The sequence below is a fragment of the Fusarium graminearum genome, chromosome 4 (genome assembly GCF_000240135.3).
Source record: "Fusarium graminearum PH-1 chromosome 4, whole genome shotgun sequence".
Lineage (NCBI taxonomy): Eukaryota > Fungi > Ascomycota > Sordariomycetes > Hypocreales > Nectriaceae > Fusarium > Fusarium graminearum.
The window spans coordinates 6,443,506-6,457,363 of NC_026477.1; the positions used below are offsets into that span (position 1 = coordinate 6,443,506).

A 13,858-nucleotide genomic window follows, 5' to 3' on the forward strand; every position below is an offset into this window, starting at 1 on the left:
AAGTATAGTAAAAACCAGTTTGTTCAAGAAGCAGAGTTACTGAAATGAACATGTATTGTTTCCGCGTCGCCGACGTCGTCCCCGTCTCTTCGGTCGTCAACTCCCTTTGCGACAGCAGAGTTGAGTGAAGAGATGTTGAGTGATAACAATGGTAAAGAGGTCTCCAGCTAGCAGCACGCACCAGCGGTTGCACTAGGATGCATGCTGCTAGCGAAGAAAGAAGCTTAATTTTTGGAAGCCCGTGTGCATTGTCAAAGACAGGCGAGATGAAGCGTAAGAAGCAATCAAGCTTCTGTCAAGGCAGAGTTCTTAAACTCATCAAGTGTGAAGCAGACGACAAGTGTCATCCTGCAAATGGTATCGTGGCGTTTCATCATAAAGAAGTAGGCCGCGCTGTGGCCAGGGTATAAAGGGTATATGAACAGGCAATGGAAGGTATTGAGATGTGTTGGCGAGTGTGTAAGCCAACAGTCGCGAGACCCTCGAGGGAGAGTCGCTTTCCATATAACGCACGCTTACAGAAGAGCGGCAGCGATGGCACCAGCAACACCAACCATGGCGAACTTGCCAACGGTGACGGCAGCTCCGGCGTTCTCGGGAACCTGAGAAGGCTCAGAAGAGCCACCGTTGCTACCAGTGGTACCAGCAGAGGCAGTGGCCTTGGGGGTGGACGCAGGGATGGTGGTGTTGTGGGCAACAGGGAGGAAGGTGGTCTTCTCCTCAACAATAGCAGTGGAGATGATCTCGGCCGAGGTCTCGACAGCAGTGGTGCTCTCGCCAGTGGCGGTGACAGTACGGACCGTAGAGAGGTAGTAAGTCTTGGTCACGACGGCGGTAGATGTCTGAGTGGTGGTCTCCTGAGCGAGAGCGAGGGCAGGCAGAACAGCCAGGATGAACTTGGAGAAGTGCATTTTGTTGGTTTTGTTGTTATATGAAAGTTGGTGGTTGTGTGTGTAAGTGAGTGCTTTCAAAGCAAACTCGAAATGTTATTGCAAGTGAGTGAGTGGTTGGGCTGATCTGTGAGAGAGAACAGTAAGGTGCTTTATATCCAGAGGGCGAGAAGCACAAGATATGTATCCAATTGAAGAAATATACGAGCGATAGACTCTGCCAACGAAGTCTGTGGACCGAGAAGAAGTTGTTTCGAAGTGTAGAAGGGTGGCCTGTCAAGTTCGGGGGGGAGGATCCATATGAAATACCACAACGGCGAGGGAAAAGCAAACAACACACAGACAGAAACAGCACAGCACAGGTTAGCTTCTTGTTGCATAAAACTTGGAAACCAGAACCCACAGGCCACCCTACCACACCCTTCACCAAGGCCAAGGCCAAGGCGCTGCCAGACCAGAGGTTTGGTGATGGTGGGATGGGAGGGGCGGACTAGGCGGAAGCCCATTAAATTGGTACTGGTAACACGACCGGGCCCCTGCCCCTTGGTCATGACAGAAGTACCTGTGACCTAAGCAGGGCTACTAATGGCCTGTCACGCTCCTCGAGGGAAATTACAGCGCTTCTTTTGACAGGTTCAGGTAGTCTGGCCGAACAAGGCCTGTCAATTAAGCGACTGAGTGCTGAAACTCGGGCCCAAGCCATGTCTATACCAGACCCTTTATCCAGTCCCTTGTTGTCGCACGTTTTCTCTTTGTGCGCCAGAATCGATATTTGATACTCTGAAGGCACAAAGAGGGTTTCACCGGGGGACTTTCACCCTTGTTTCCCATCCCCTAGTTCTTTATGGAGCAACCCAAGGATGAACGGACAGGAAAAAAACTCTGCAGTGTGTGTTCCCGCCGGGCTACCAGTGAGAGACGAGCTGAGAGAAAGGCCTTGACCGGTGGCAATGAAATCACCATGCAGCCCACTAATTAATGACTGGGAGATGAGGGAATTACAAGAGAATAGAGGGAGAGAAGAAAAAAAGACGCTGTCTTATTAGTTTGTGTTGAGATGTAGGGACCAATTAACAACGGAGTCTGCCTCTTTGGTGGCGCTGCTTGCCGCTACTCGATGCCACGAGCCAGTAGAACAAGGCGTTGTCGAATACATAATGAATAAGTGAAAGAATTGGTTGGTCATTGTAGTCTCTGACCAATCTTGACGATTGAATGACTCTCATCTCAACTCTGTCGTGACTCGTTGGTGTTGGTGCTGGTGCTGAACTAACTGGAGGGAAAAGAAGTTAACTATTCGCATTTCACAAGAAGCCTGGGCGAAAATAAGATTTGCATAATTTCCCTCACCGGTGCAGTTGTCAGTTGGTCATTGGTCAGTCACAGACATGGAAAGGAAGGAGCCAGGCACACCCGCTTTCTCGGAAGTGGTTCCCAGGTTCCTGCGTCGTTTGTGCCTGGCGCTTACCTTAATTGATCCTTGACTCGCCCTCCATCAGAGTCTTGGAAAGACAAGACCGTCGATCACTGTTGTCAACCTTCCTTTTCAACGGCAAAAGCCTGATTAACACGCTAATGTAGGGAGAAAAGTTAAATGAGTTTATCTTTTATGGAAGTCTTCCGTAATTACTTCCATGACAAGATCTTTTTGAGTCAGAAGCATTTGCAGTACAGTAGGTACGTCACAGCCTGCCTCGATGGCTTTGCTCGAGTCCGTGTACTCTGTACTGTACAGACAGAAAAACGCTCAGGTTTTGTTTTCCGCTTTGTCAGATTTATCCTCTCCATCATCTCGGTCGTCTCCGTCAAACTGAAACTCGCCAATCATCGTCAAACTTATTAACCGTCTTTTAACGAAGATGGCGGGGGTAAGATAAAATGATGGAATAATTAAACCCCGTCAGCTAAGGAATAGAGCCTGGTCTGGCTCTGGCTGTCACTGAGTGATCGGCTACCCGCCCCGGATTTGCTCTGGATAACCGCGGCCTTACTCGTGCTACTGTACGCACTTTATTTGCCGTGCATAACTTTGTACTTGTTTATTGTCCAATGCCTTGATTGTCATACAGTGTTTCTATTTCAAGTCAGCATAGCCATCGCATCACATCACTGACTTGTCTCCTCTTTGGCTGCCCATGACCAATCCTCAGGCAAATTGACGTGGCCACGCTGTACGACGCCAACACAGAAAGGATCCAATCCCTAATTGGTGTAGTCTTCTCCCTTGTCATCCACGAGGTTTCTTTGGATATTACTGGCAGGTCGTGTGCCTACGCGAAGCGGCAGCTTTCCGTCGCCTACTCTATACGGAGTACCGCTAATGAGTCGAGCCCTGATCCTGGTTCTGCTGCTCAGCCCTGCAAGGGCGCTTTTGATCCAAGACAAGACAATCCCGTCAATTCTGTTGACGTCAAGAATAGGCTTCTCCGTAGCAACCAGAAACGAGAAACAAAACCATTTCAAAACGGTCGGCAAACAAGCTGGTCGATTAGGAAACATCTCTAAGTACGAGAATGCGACCATTCGGTGATGTCAGACCGCAAGTCCTCTGTGTTGCGATCAAGTCCGAGCGAGAGTTGGATGTTTGCAGGAGCCTTCCTTGGAGCTTACATCTGCTGCTGCTGATACGAGGTTACTTTGCATGTCGTGATGACGATGCATCGCGTTGGGCGCAAACTCTCCCAACAATTCAGACCAACCATCCAGCATTATCGAATTACACTTTAACCTCCATGTTTGTAGAGTTGATGATTTAATAACAGAGTCGATGTTGCCATCGTCAACAAAACCGACTGGATACTTGTCACGAGTTGACTTGGTTGACAATCAGCAGTCATCCAGCTGCAACCTAGGCTGCAAGCTTCACTGGCTAGAATGACCTCTCTTCACAATCTGTTGACCGATTATCAGATCGGACACACATAAAAGCCGTGAAAGTTGGTACGACGGTAATAAGTACACTGAAGATGTGCTGCTATTGAGATGAACTCAGTAGCAAACTTACCCTAGAGCATCAGCAAGACATACTGAAAAACATCTAACCCAAGTTTACTTGGAATAACTGCGTGTCAGTAATAATCAAATGTTTTTGAGTCAGTTGAGAAGTTGCTTGATTGTGCCAAGTAATTAAGCAGATGATTTGAGCAGCACAGCTGAATTAATTGAAGCTGTTGATGCTGAAATAACTCTTCAGAACTGCCTAAAAAGTGGGACACTGACGACGTCTGTCAAAGCTGGCTCGCGACGTCGCTATCAAGCTCAAGCTTCTTCAAACATCAAAATTATCAATCTTTGAACATAGTCTGATCTCTGCGCAAACAAAAGCGTCGCAATACTCGCTATTAACGAAGCGAAAACCGAAAACTACAAACTTGCGCAATTCAGAGACTTTCTATAATCCCATAATCACCGTCGCAAGCGCAGCCCATCACAGCACAGCCATGACAGACTCGCCACCACCCACAGAGCCTCGAGTTCGCTCAAAGTCACCCGCTCCCAGAGACAGAGATGACCGAAAGGGTCGCAACGACTTATTCCGCGAAAACAGCGACCGTCGCCAGCGCAGAGACCGCAGTCGGTCGCGCGATCGCAACCAGAACCGCGACCGCAGAGATTCTCCTCCACGCAGACCCAGAGACCGATCAAGGTCGCCAGCGCGAAGACCCAGAGGCTCAGGTGGCTTCAAATGGAAAGGAGAGCGCCGTGACAACGATAGAAATCGCGACTTTCGCAGACGGTCGCCGCAACGACGCGGGGATCGCGACGGTGGTAGGGATCGCAATTACCGCCGGGATGACCGTGACGGGGATCGCGCTGGGCGGGACAGGCCACGGGATGGTGACAGAGATCAGAGGAGAGAGAGGAAGGAGAAGAAGGAAGATAGGCCCAAGCCTGCTGTTGCGCAGGGAGGAGGTGAGGAGATGATCATCGTTAACGTCAACGATCGTCTGGGTACAAAGGCTGCCGTGCCCTGCTTGGAGTCAGATACCGTGGGCCAGTTGAAACTCATGGTAGCTGCCCGAATTGGTCGTGACCCTGGTCAGATCATTCTGAAGCGACAGAGCGAGAGACCATTCAAGGACCACATCACTCTTGGTGATTATGGTATCTCAAACGGTGTACAGCTGGACCTGGAGATTGACACCCGGGACTGAGAGTTCAAGATGATTTCTCGTCATTAATTCAGCTCGGAATTGAAAAAGATTTGATAAAGTCCCAGTGTTAGGTATTGTCTTCTGCATGAAAGGATTAAAATACATAATACAAAACGAGTTCGCATGGGATATTCCAGCTTGAGCTATGGCACATAACAACCACCAAAGTCAAATTTGTCTCCGTCTTTACAACATGAAAGAACCAGAACCGTTGAAAAATAACTCCCCTTCACCCCAGCCTGACAAAGTAACATATACAACGAGAATGATATAGTATAGTAGAACATAGCCAATAATAAACCATCATATCGTCAGACAGGATAGGAAATCCAAATAAAACCTTTGTGTATACCAAGACAACCTAAGATAGCGCCGGATTTTGAGAAGAAGAAAAAAACAGCTTTTGATAGAAGAGCAGATATTGGGCTCAGGAGGAAAACATCTTGTTTGCATCCCAATCCATATCGATATCGTCGAAGACCGAGTGATAACCTGAATCCTTTTCAACCGCAGTTTGGTGTACGTCAAGTAAACGACTGTCAGGTTTCAAGTCTTCAACGCGTTGCTGAGGTTGGAGAGGCGGGGGGTTGCTAATCTCAATTGACTCATCGAGCTCAAGGTGAGACCCAACTGCAAACTTCAGCCAGGCCGGGGTGTCTTCATAATCATACTCATCAGTCAACCACATAGATCCCTCCATGTTAGGTGATGGCAAAAGGCACATGGACTCTCCAGCGGTAGACGGAACCCTAGAAGAACTAGATTGTACGTGCGACAACCCGCCAGATAATGATATCGTTGCATCCAGGTCGTCCAGGGATGGCATTTGAAGCTGTAGCTGGGGCGTATTTGGGGAACGAAGAAGTTGTGGGGTTTCGCCATTGTTGGTGGAAAAGTTCGCGTTTGTTGAAGGCTGTTGATGGTTCTGCACAGAAAGATAATCATGCATGGGATGTTGGCTATAGAGTTGTTGGGAATACTGAGGCTGTGTCAAAGACTGCTGGGAGAATTGATCGAATGACTTGTCTCGGAGGCCCCGTTGTGAGGTTTGGCCCAATGTTGGTGAAAGGAATCGGGATGATGTTTGTGGGATTTGAAGGAATGACTGTTGCTCACCCGGGTTTTGGTTAGGTAGCCGCAACCCATTTTGCGAATGTTGGAAACCATTCGCGACCATTGAGCCATTCAGTCTGCTATTGCCCGAGGAAGATGGGTCCGCCATTGATGAATAAGTCGATTGAGCGACCGCTTGTTGCCTATCTCTCTGAAACTTGAGGAGGTCGGCAATATATTTGACCGGGGTATCTGGATATATGAATGCAATCGGCTGGTGGTTTGGCTGGTAGACATTTGTTTGCTGGTGTGTAAAAGAGTCTCTAGAGCCCGATTCTTGGTTCGGTAATTCATGGGACTCATAAGAGGTGGGCACGTTTCCATTAATGAGCGACCGAGTCTGTGAAGGCGTAGAGGAGGAAGGTCCATTTGTAGTGATTGGCTCGACTTGATTGTATGGAATCTTCGGTTTGGCTGGACGAAGTAATTGGGAGGCCTGTTCTGGAGCAGGCCTATATGTTGGGTTGTTTTCGACTGGCGGTGTTGCGCTACGGCGATTGCGTCTTTTTGATGTAGATTGGGGTTTTGTTTTGCGTGGTGCCATATTCCTAGGAGGTGAACTGGGTGGCTTGTCCTGGGAGCAAAAGGTCGTATACAGTATGCACATTTTCTTTGGCTTTGGCTGTTCCGTGTTGTAAGGACACATTGGGCCGTCTAGGTGGCTTTGCATTTCCCTCTTGTCAAATTGGAAATAGCAACGCGTACAAATAACAACGCCTTTATGCTCAGGATCTGTAAAGTCCGAGTCCTTCCAATTGTGCAACGAAGTGCATTTCGCACAATCCCCCTTTGCCTTGACAAATGGATTCTGGGTCTGACAGCTTGCTAAGTATTTGCGAGACTCGTTCTTTGGATCTATCCCACGGACAAAGCCATGATGGTCGATAAGGTGCGCAATGACATGAGACATTTCTAACTTGCGGCCCCAGCAAGCTTGTCTGTCTTCGTTGCTGAATTGGCCTGGATCAAATAGCCAGAATGGACAGGTCTCTCCTAAACCCTCGAAAAGCTCATGAGAAAGCACTTTGCTATCGCCATGAGGCGGTGGCTTATTCTGCTTTGTTACTGGTAGACTGGAACCCCCGGAAACGAGCGGTGATGTCTTGATCCTAGCTTGGTGTTGAGGCACCCGCAAGCCCTCAATCGGCGTCTGCAGGAAATTGCTCTCACCTGGCTGGGTCGTCCTGCGAGGTCCGGAAGACAATGATGGAGGACCACGATGAGGCTGGCTGTTGATTCCGGACCTGTTACGCCTGGGAAATGTACGTTTGCTGCTTGCATCGTCATCCGTGGAATGGCTGTTCTGACGTTTTGGCGGTTTCTTTGAACCAGCGGATGTATCGGTACCTGTGACGGACCGAGCCGATTGCTGAAAAGGCAGGCCGATGGGTTGAGCATGATCTCCGCTGGCCTGGTGTTTATGTGAGGTGGTGGGGAAAGGTGAGCGGCTATGAGAAGCCAACGTGCTTGAAGAGCGTTCTCTGGAATATCCATTGCCATGATAATATCTTGTATTTTGATCGGGGGCAGCTGAAAACTGTTGAAGAGATTGAACTGAAGTTGCAGACTTGTTAAACAGTTGCCCGTTGATTGGGGTTGTGGAAACATTTGATGATGTTGGTTTTCGAAGGCCTAGAGCCGTATTGTTGGGAGACTTTGCTGGCTGGATAGGCGATGGTTTGAACACATCATCTACGTGAACCAGAATCTTCTGATTCTTGCGCTTCCGTTGGGGTAGCGACTGTGAGTTGATATATATGTTTCGAGCAGGCTGAGAGTTATCCTGTAGTTGGAGCCATTGCTGGACTGTTACATCGTTTTCGCGAAGTAGGTTGCGCTCGTCCTCTTCCTGTTCCCATGGGCTAGAATCAACCTGCTTCCATTGCTCATGGCCGCCGAGGATGATATCGTCAGAGCCATCGATATTCTGACACAGGTTCCCACCACTTGAACGCTGATCCGACATTGCGTCAATGGTAATCCCTGGTCAGGCCGAAGGCCTCTCCCAATAATGTTGTAGCGTTACTGAGAGGCGTTTTTAGTATCGCCCCGCTTCAAGATGAACGACGGGGATGGCTAGATAGGTATTAGACTTGATGAGCTGAAAATTAATAAAGAATGGTGGCGAAAGGTTGGAGAGATGTCTGAGGTTTTGGGTAAAACAAAAGGATAGGGAAAGGAGTTGCAAGGCGCAATGAACCAAAAGAAGAGGACAAGCAATTGATTTGTACATAGGTTGGTAACACATCGCAAAGGTATTTTTGTACCGAATAAGGCTGCAGAGGACTATGATGATTGGTAGTGGGAGGTTGAAAAAGGCAATCTTCCACTAAACTTCCTCATTTTCAACCCCCCAACGAGACGTGGTCTAGAAATTCAATACGTGTCAATTCATTTTTAATAAGACAACTTGAACTCAAAGTGCTATGAGAGACCGAGAGACAGTGCATTTTGAGCCAGCGAAGAAGAGGACGAGTTTTTGGAAGGGTAAAGTAGGGGAAGAAGCTGATATGAGAGGATGATGTGGTGGTTGCCCGTGGTTCGCCCGATTCCATAGGTGTCGACACATTGGGAAGGAGGGGCTCGCAACGCCTGCCCAGTCTGTGTATCTTAGTAGGTACGTACCCCCTATCTAACTCCTCACTGTGGAAGGAGACACCAAGAACGGTTCAAGATGAGTCAGATTGGGCGCCGATAAAAGAGAGCGTGTCGATATTTGTGTAGTTCTCATGTCACACTTGATTGTTACAACAATTGCCCAACAATTTGTGTTCTTAACCACTGGGGCGGTAGTGCATAAATAATCGAGGCAAAGACTCGGGGCCAATGGATTCTTTTAAAGTTGGAGCAACGGCAGCGGGCCGTTGACTGACAGTTAGGAACTCATCCTACAAAGTTACGTGAGATGACCTGCATTTCCATGGTTGAGTCTATTGGCTTCGGCACCGTTGCCCTCTATGGATCTCGGCAGGTTATCGTGGCTTACGCCCTTGTCCCTGGAACCAAGGGTATATCTATCAAATAGATGTAACATTGTTCGGTATTAAGGTGGCTACCTATGAGAGAAGGGGAAGTATGAGGACCACGGATGTATCACCTAATAAAACCAGCAACAATAAACACAAGAACAGTTCCTAAATAATGTAATGATATTGTTTTCTACAAAGCAAGGAAACTACTAGTGATGTCATGCATTTTCTATAGTTTAACTCTACGTTCCCAACCCATGATCCCGTTCAACCGTAACCGTAAACATTCCCATACCCGAACACCGAAATGCAAATCTTTTTAATATTTTAACCAACCCACTTGCGTGCATTCAAGAACAGCTGGAACCAAGGGCCGTATTGGCCCCATTCGGCCAACTGGCGTTCAGGCTTCCACGAGCCAACATCAGCCATGATGGTTCGCTCAGGGTGGGGCATCATGGCAACGACACGGCCATCCCTGCTCTTCACACCAGCAATACCCTGGGGGCTGCCGTTGGGGTTGAAGGGGTATTTCTCAGTAACGGAACCGTAGTTGTCGATGTATCGAAGGGGAATGAGACCCGAGTCGTTAATGGACGACAGGTCGCTACCGGAGAACTCGGCTCGGCCCTCACCGTGAGAAACGACGATGGGGAGTGAGGAGCCATTCAAGCCGTTGAAGAAGACCGAGTTCTCGGACTTGTCTTCAATGGTAACCATTGAGTATCGACCCTCGAATTGTGTGCTGGCGTTTTCAACTATGCCAAGTTAGCATCGGTTATTCGCCGCAAGTGAGATAAAGTAACATACCGAATGTTGGCCAGTGGTCGGCTCCAGGAATCAACTCCTTAACTACGAATTGTCAATATCACTCAGAACACAGTGGAACAATTTTGGGACTTACGTCGAGTCAGCATCTGGCAGCCGTTGCAAACACCGAACGAGAAGGTGTCGGGACGGTTGAAGAAAGCTTCAAACGTCTTGCGAGCACCATCGTGCATCAGGATGGACTGCGCCCAACCGTTACCGGCGCCAAGAACATCACTGCAAAAGTTAGTATCGTCTCGAGACCAAAAAACAAAATGGTCGAAGTCAACCCAAGATGGACAATTACTTACCCGTAGGAGAAGCCACCACAGGCAGCAAGACCTCGGAATCCCTCCAAGGAGAGACCGCCAAGGATGTCAGACATATGAACATCAACAGCGTCGAAACCAGCAGCTCGGAAGGCAAATGCCATCTCGGCGTAGCCGTTGACACCTTGCTCTCGGAGAATGGCAACTGCGAAAAATTAGCATTTAATCTTGTGTATGAGACGTTGGAAAACTTTACCTCTTGGCTTCTTGACCAGGCTCTTGAGGCTGATCATAGCAGGCACGCTGACATCAGCGGGATCAAACTTAAGCTTGTAGTGCAGACCAGGATCCTTATTGTCCTGAATAGTATCGAACTCAGAGTTGGCACAGTCGGGGTTGTCTCGCAGCTTCTGCATCTCGTAAGAAGTGCTGGTCCACCACTGTTGGATCTTGGCACGCTCCAGATCAACGATGGTCTTGGACTTGTACTTGACGAGAAGCGACTGCTTGCTGGTAGGACGAACGTAGCCGATAGTCTTGAGCATACCGTGAGGAGGACCACAAGTGGCGAAGCATCTCTTGAACTTAGTCTCATCACCTCGGCGGATTTGGAAAACGGCTCCCAATTCTTCATTGAAGAGAGCGTCGAGCACGTTGCCTTCCGATTCAACGAGAGTATCAAGTGAGATATCGGCGCCAACACGGCCAGCAAACATCATCTCGGCAACAGTAGTGAGCAAACCACCGTCGGATCGGTCGTGGTAGGCAAGAACGATGTTCTCCTGGTGAAGTTGCCACAAAGCATCGAAGTAGTCGCGAATGATTTGGACGTCCCGGACATCAGGAGACTCATCTCCAATCTGGCCAAGAGTCTGAGCAAGGGCAGAGCCACCCATAGCATGGAAGCCCTGGGCAAGATCAACAAAGATAAGCACAGACTCGCCAACCTCCTCAACACGGCGAAGCTGAGGTGTCCAGGTGCTGCGGACATCCTCGACCAAACTGAACGCGGAGATGACTAGCGATACAGGGGCAGTGACAGTGTGAGAATCGGAGGTCTCCTTATCCTTCCAGGAGGCCTTCATGGACAAAGAGTCCTTACCAACAGGGATGGAAACACCGAGCTGAGGGCAGAGGTCCATTCCAATGGCTTCGACAGCATCGTAAAGAGCGGCTCCCTCACCAGGATGGCCAACAGCCGCCATCCAGTTGGCAGAGAGCTTGACCCGCTTAAGATCACCATTCACAGGCCCAGGCTTGATATCAGCAGCGCCGAGGTTCATCAAACTCTCAACAACAGCCATACGAGCAGAGGCAGCAGCCGAGATGAGGGCCAGGTTAGGCTTCTCACCCATTGCCATAGCTTCACCACGTCGCTTCTTGTCATCAAGACTGAAGCTGGTAAGGGTGACGGCGACATCAGCAACTGGAGTCTGCCAAGGGCCAACGAGCTGATCTCGAACGGACAGACCGCCAACGGTACGGTCACCGATAGTAATGAGGAAGTTCTTTGATCCAACTGAAGGAAGGTTGAAAACAAGCTCGGTGGCTTTAGTGACCATCTCGCCGATGTCGGAGCTTCCACACTGCTCAGTGAGGCTCTTGACAGCATCAAAGGGGCGAAGGTTCTTCTGAACGCGCTGGACATCCTTGGAAATTCGTCGCCCAGGAGGGAAGAGAACATCCATGGGAAGGTTGATGGGATCGATTGGTGGTTGGACTGTAGGCTCGCGGTCGGTCAAGACAAGCTTGGAAACGCCACTCTCGTCCTTAGTAACAGCAGTTCCGACTACAGAGAAACCACATCGCTCTCGTCGACAGATACTGGTGAAGCGGTTGAGGCCATCTCTGTTAACAAGGAGAACGTATCGCTCCTGAGATTCATTGCACCAGATTTGCAGAGGAGACATGGAGTTGTCAGCGCTCTCGACTTGTCGAAGCTCAAACTTGCCGCCAAAACCGGCATCCTTGACAAGTTCAGGCAGAGCGTTGGACAAACCACCGGCACCGACGTCGTGGATGAAAGCAATGGGACTTTCGGGTCCAAGAGCAACGCAAGTGTTGATGACCATTTGAGCGCGACGTTCCATCTCAGGGTTGCCACGCTGGACACTGTCGAAGTCAAGATCCGCTGTGGCTTCGCTGCCGGCGTTTGATGAGGCAGCACCACCACCAAGACCGATCAGCATAGCAGGGCCACCGAGAACGATAACATGAGCACCCTCTTCAACGTGGCTCTCCTCCTTGAGGGCATGCTGAGGTCGAACGCTGCCGATACCACCAGCGATCATGATAGGCTTGTGGTATCCTCTGAAATCAGTGGCTTCGGATCCAGGCTCATTGGTAAGGAGTGTCCTGAAAGTACCAGTCAGTGCGGGGCGGCCGAACTCGTTGTTGAAGCGAGCGGATCCAATGGGGGCCTCCAACATGATATCGAGACTGGAAGCGTAGTGAGAGGGACGACCAATGTCAAGCTCCCAAGGCCTCTTGTGGCCAGGAATCAAGAGATCAGAAACCCAGAAACCAGCCAGTCCAGCTTTGGGGGAAGATCCTCGTCCGACAGCACCCTCGTCACGAATCTCACCACCGCTACCAGTTGCAGCACCTGGGAAGGGTGAAATGGCTGTTGGGTGGTTGTGGGTTTCAACCTTGATAAGAGGTTGAACAACCTCACGGGTAAGCTTCCAGCTTCCGGTGGAATAGTCCGGAGCCCAGTAATTACCCTCGTCACCAGACAGACTATGAGATGTAAGTAACTATTTTTACCCAGTCGAGCGCTGTTAACTGTGACATTGGACTTACACAGCCGCGTTGTCCGAGTAGGCACTGATGACGTATTCAGGGTTTGATTTGTGGGTGTTCTTGATCATGCCAAAGAGACTGTTATCTTGAGTGACACCGTCAATGGTCCACGAGGCATTAAAGACGTGATGTCTGCAATGCTCGGAGTTGACCTGCGCAAACATGAACAGCTCAACGTCGTTCTACTGAAATCAGTATTTGATTTTCAAAGTCGGACTTGTGACTCATACAGGAGATCGACCGAGCGCAGTGTACTGCTTGACCAGGTACTCCATGTTAGGCTGGTCAAGGCCAAGACCAGCCTGCTTGTTATGGTCCTGGAGGGCAGCCAGAGGGCCTCGTTCGTCGGAAAAGATATCAACCACGACAAGCGGGTTTCGGGTGCCATGAGCGAACATGGTGTCGAGAACGGGAGGCGAAAGGCTGAAGAATTCCGTCATGCGATCATGAAGGACGTCACGGAAGGCAAGGTCCTCCTCCCCCTTAAAGGAATCCTCAAATTCGATGTGGATGACTCGGCCTCGTTCGATGCGGTTGACGGTCTTGAGGTCACAGACCAGCGCAATGCTGGTGGCCTTGGAGCTCCATGGAGAAACATTTCGAGGGCTCACATAGATATCGATGGCCTTGTCGTTGCTGTCAGCGGAAGAAGCGGTCGCGGGCTGCTCAATGGCCTCGAGAATCTTCTTGATACTGCTGAGAACGGCAGCATCCTCGGTCTCGAGATCGAGGTAGTATTGCCAGGAGCCGGTAAGCTTGGCAACCTTGACAGGGCTCTGATCGTTGATACGCTGCACGAGCTTCTGAACTTCAGAAGCCGTGTAGCACGACTCGCCGACCAGGACGTGGTGCAT

At 49.7% G+C, this 13,858-nt stretch overlaps 4 protein-coding genes across 4 annotated transcripts; 1 reads left to right on the forward strand and 3 right to left on the reverse strand.

Moving 5' to 3' along the window:
• Nucleotides 1-515: 515 nt before the first annotated feature.
• On the reverse strand, nt 516-911 carry FGSG_09443 (uncharacterized protein; the record flags this gene model as incomplete). The annotated part of the gene is made up of 1 exon (XM_011329987.1): nt 516-911. The coding sequence occupies one exon, from the start codon at nt 909-911 to the stop codon at nt 516-518; it is 396 nt and encodes a 131-aa protein (XP_011328289.1).
• A 3,281-nt stretch (nt 912-4,192) lies between these two features.
• Nucleotides 4,193-5,084, forward strand: FGSG_09442 (uncharacterized protein). Its single transcript, XM_011329988.1, has one exon. The coding sequence runs from the start codon at nt 4,331-4,333 to the stop codon at nt 5,042-5,044; it is 714 nt and encodes a 237-aa protein (XP_011328290.1). The 5' UTR covers nt 4,193-4,330; the 3' UTR covers nt 5,045-5,084.
• Nucleotides 5,085-5,471: 387 nt separating this feature from the next.
• On the reverse strand, nt 5,472-8,123 carry FGSG_09441 (uncharacterized protein; the record flags this gene model as incomplete). The annotated part of the gene is made up of 1 exon (XM_011329989.1): nt 5,472-8,123. The coding sequence occupies one exon, from the start codon at nt 8,121-8,123 to the stop codon at nt 5,472-5,474; it is 2,652 nt and encodes an 883-aa protein (XP_011328291.1).
• Nucleotides 8,124-9,453: 1,330 nt separating this feature from the next.
• FGSG_09440 (phosphoribosylformylglycinamidine synthase) lies at nt 9,454-13,858 on the reverse strand (the record flags this gene model as incomplete). The annotated part of the gene is made up of 7 exons (XM_011329990.1): nt 9,454-9,884; nt 9,937-9,978; nt 10,031-10,170; nt 10,245-10,407; nt 10,459-12,941; nt 13,005-13,186; nt 13,235-13,858. The coding sequence occupies 7 exons, from the start codon at nt 13,856-13,858 to the stop codon at nt 9,454-9,456; spliced, it is 4,065 nt and encodes a 1,354-aa protein (XP_011328292.1).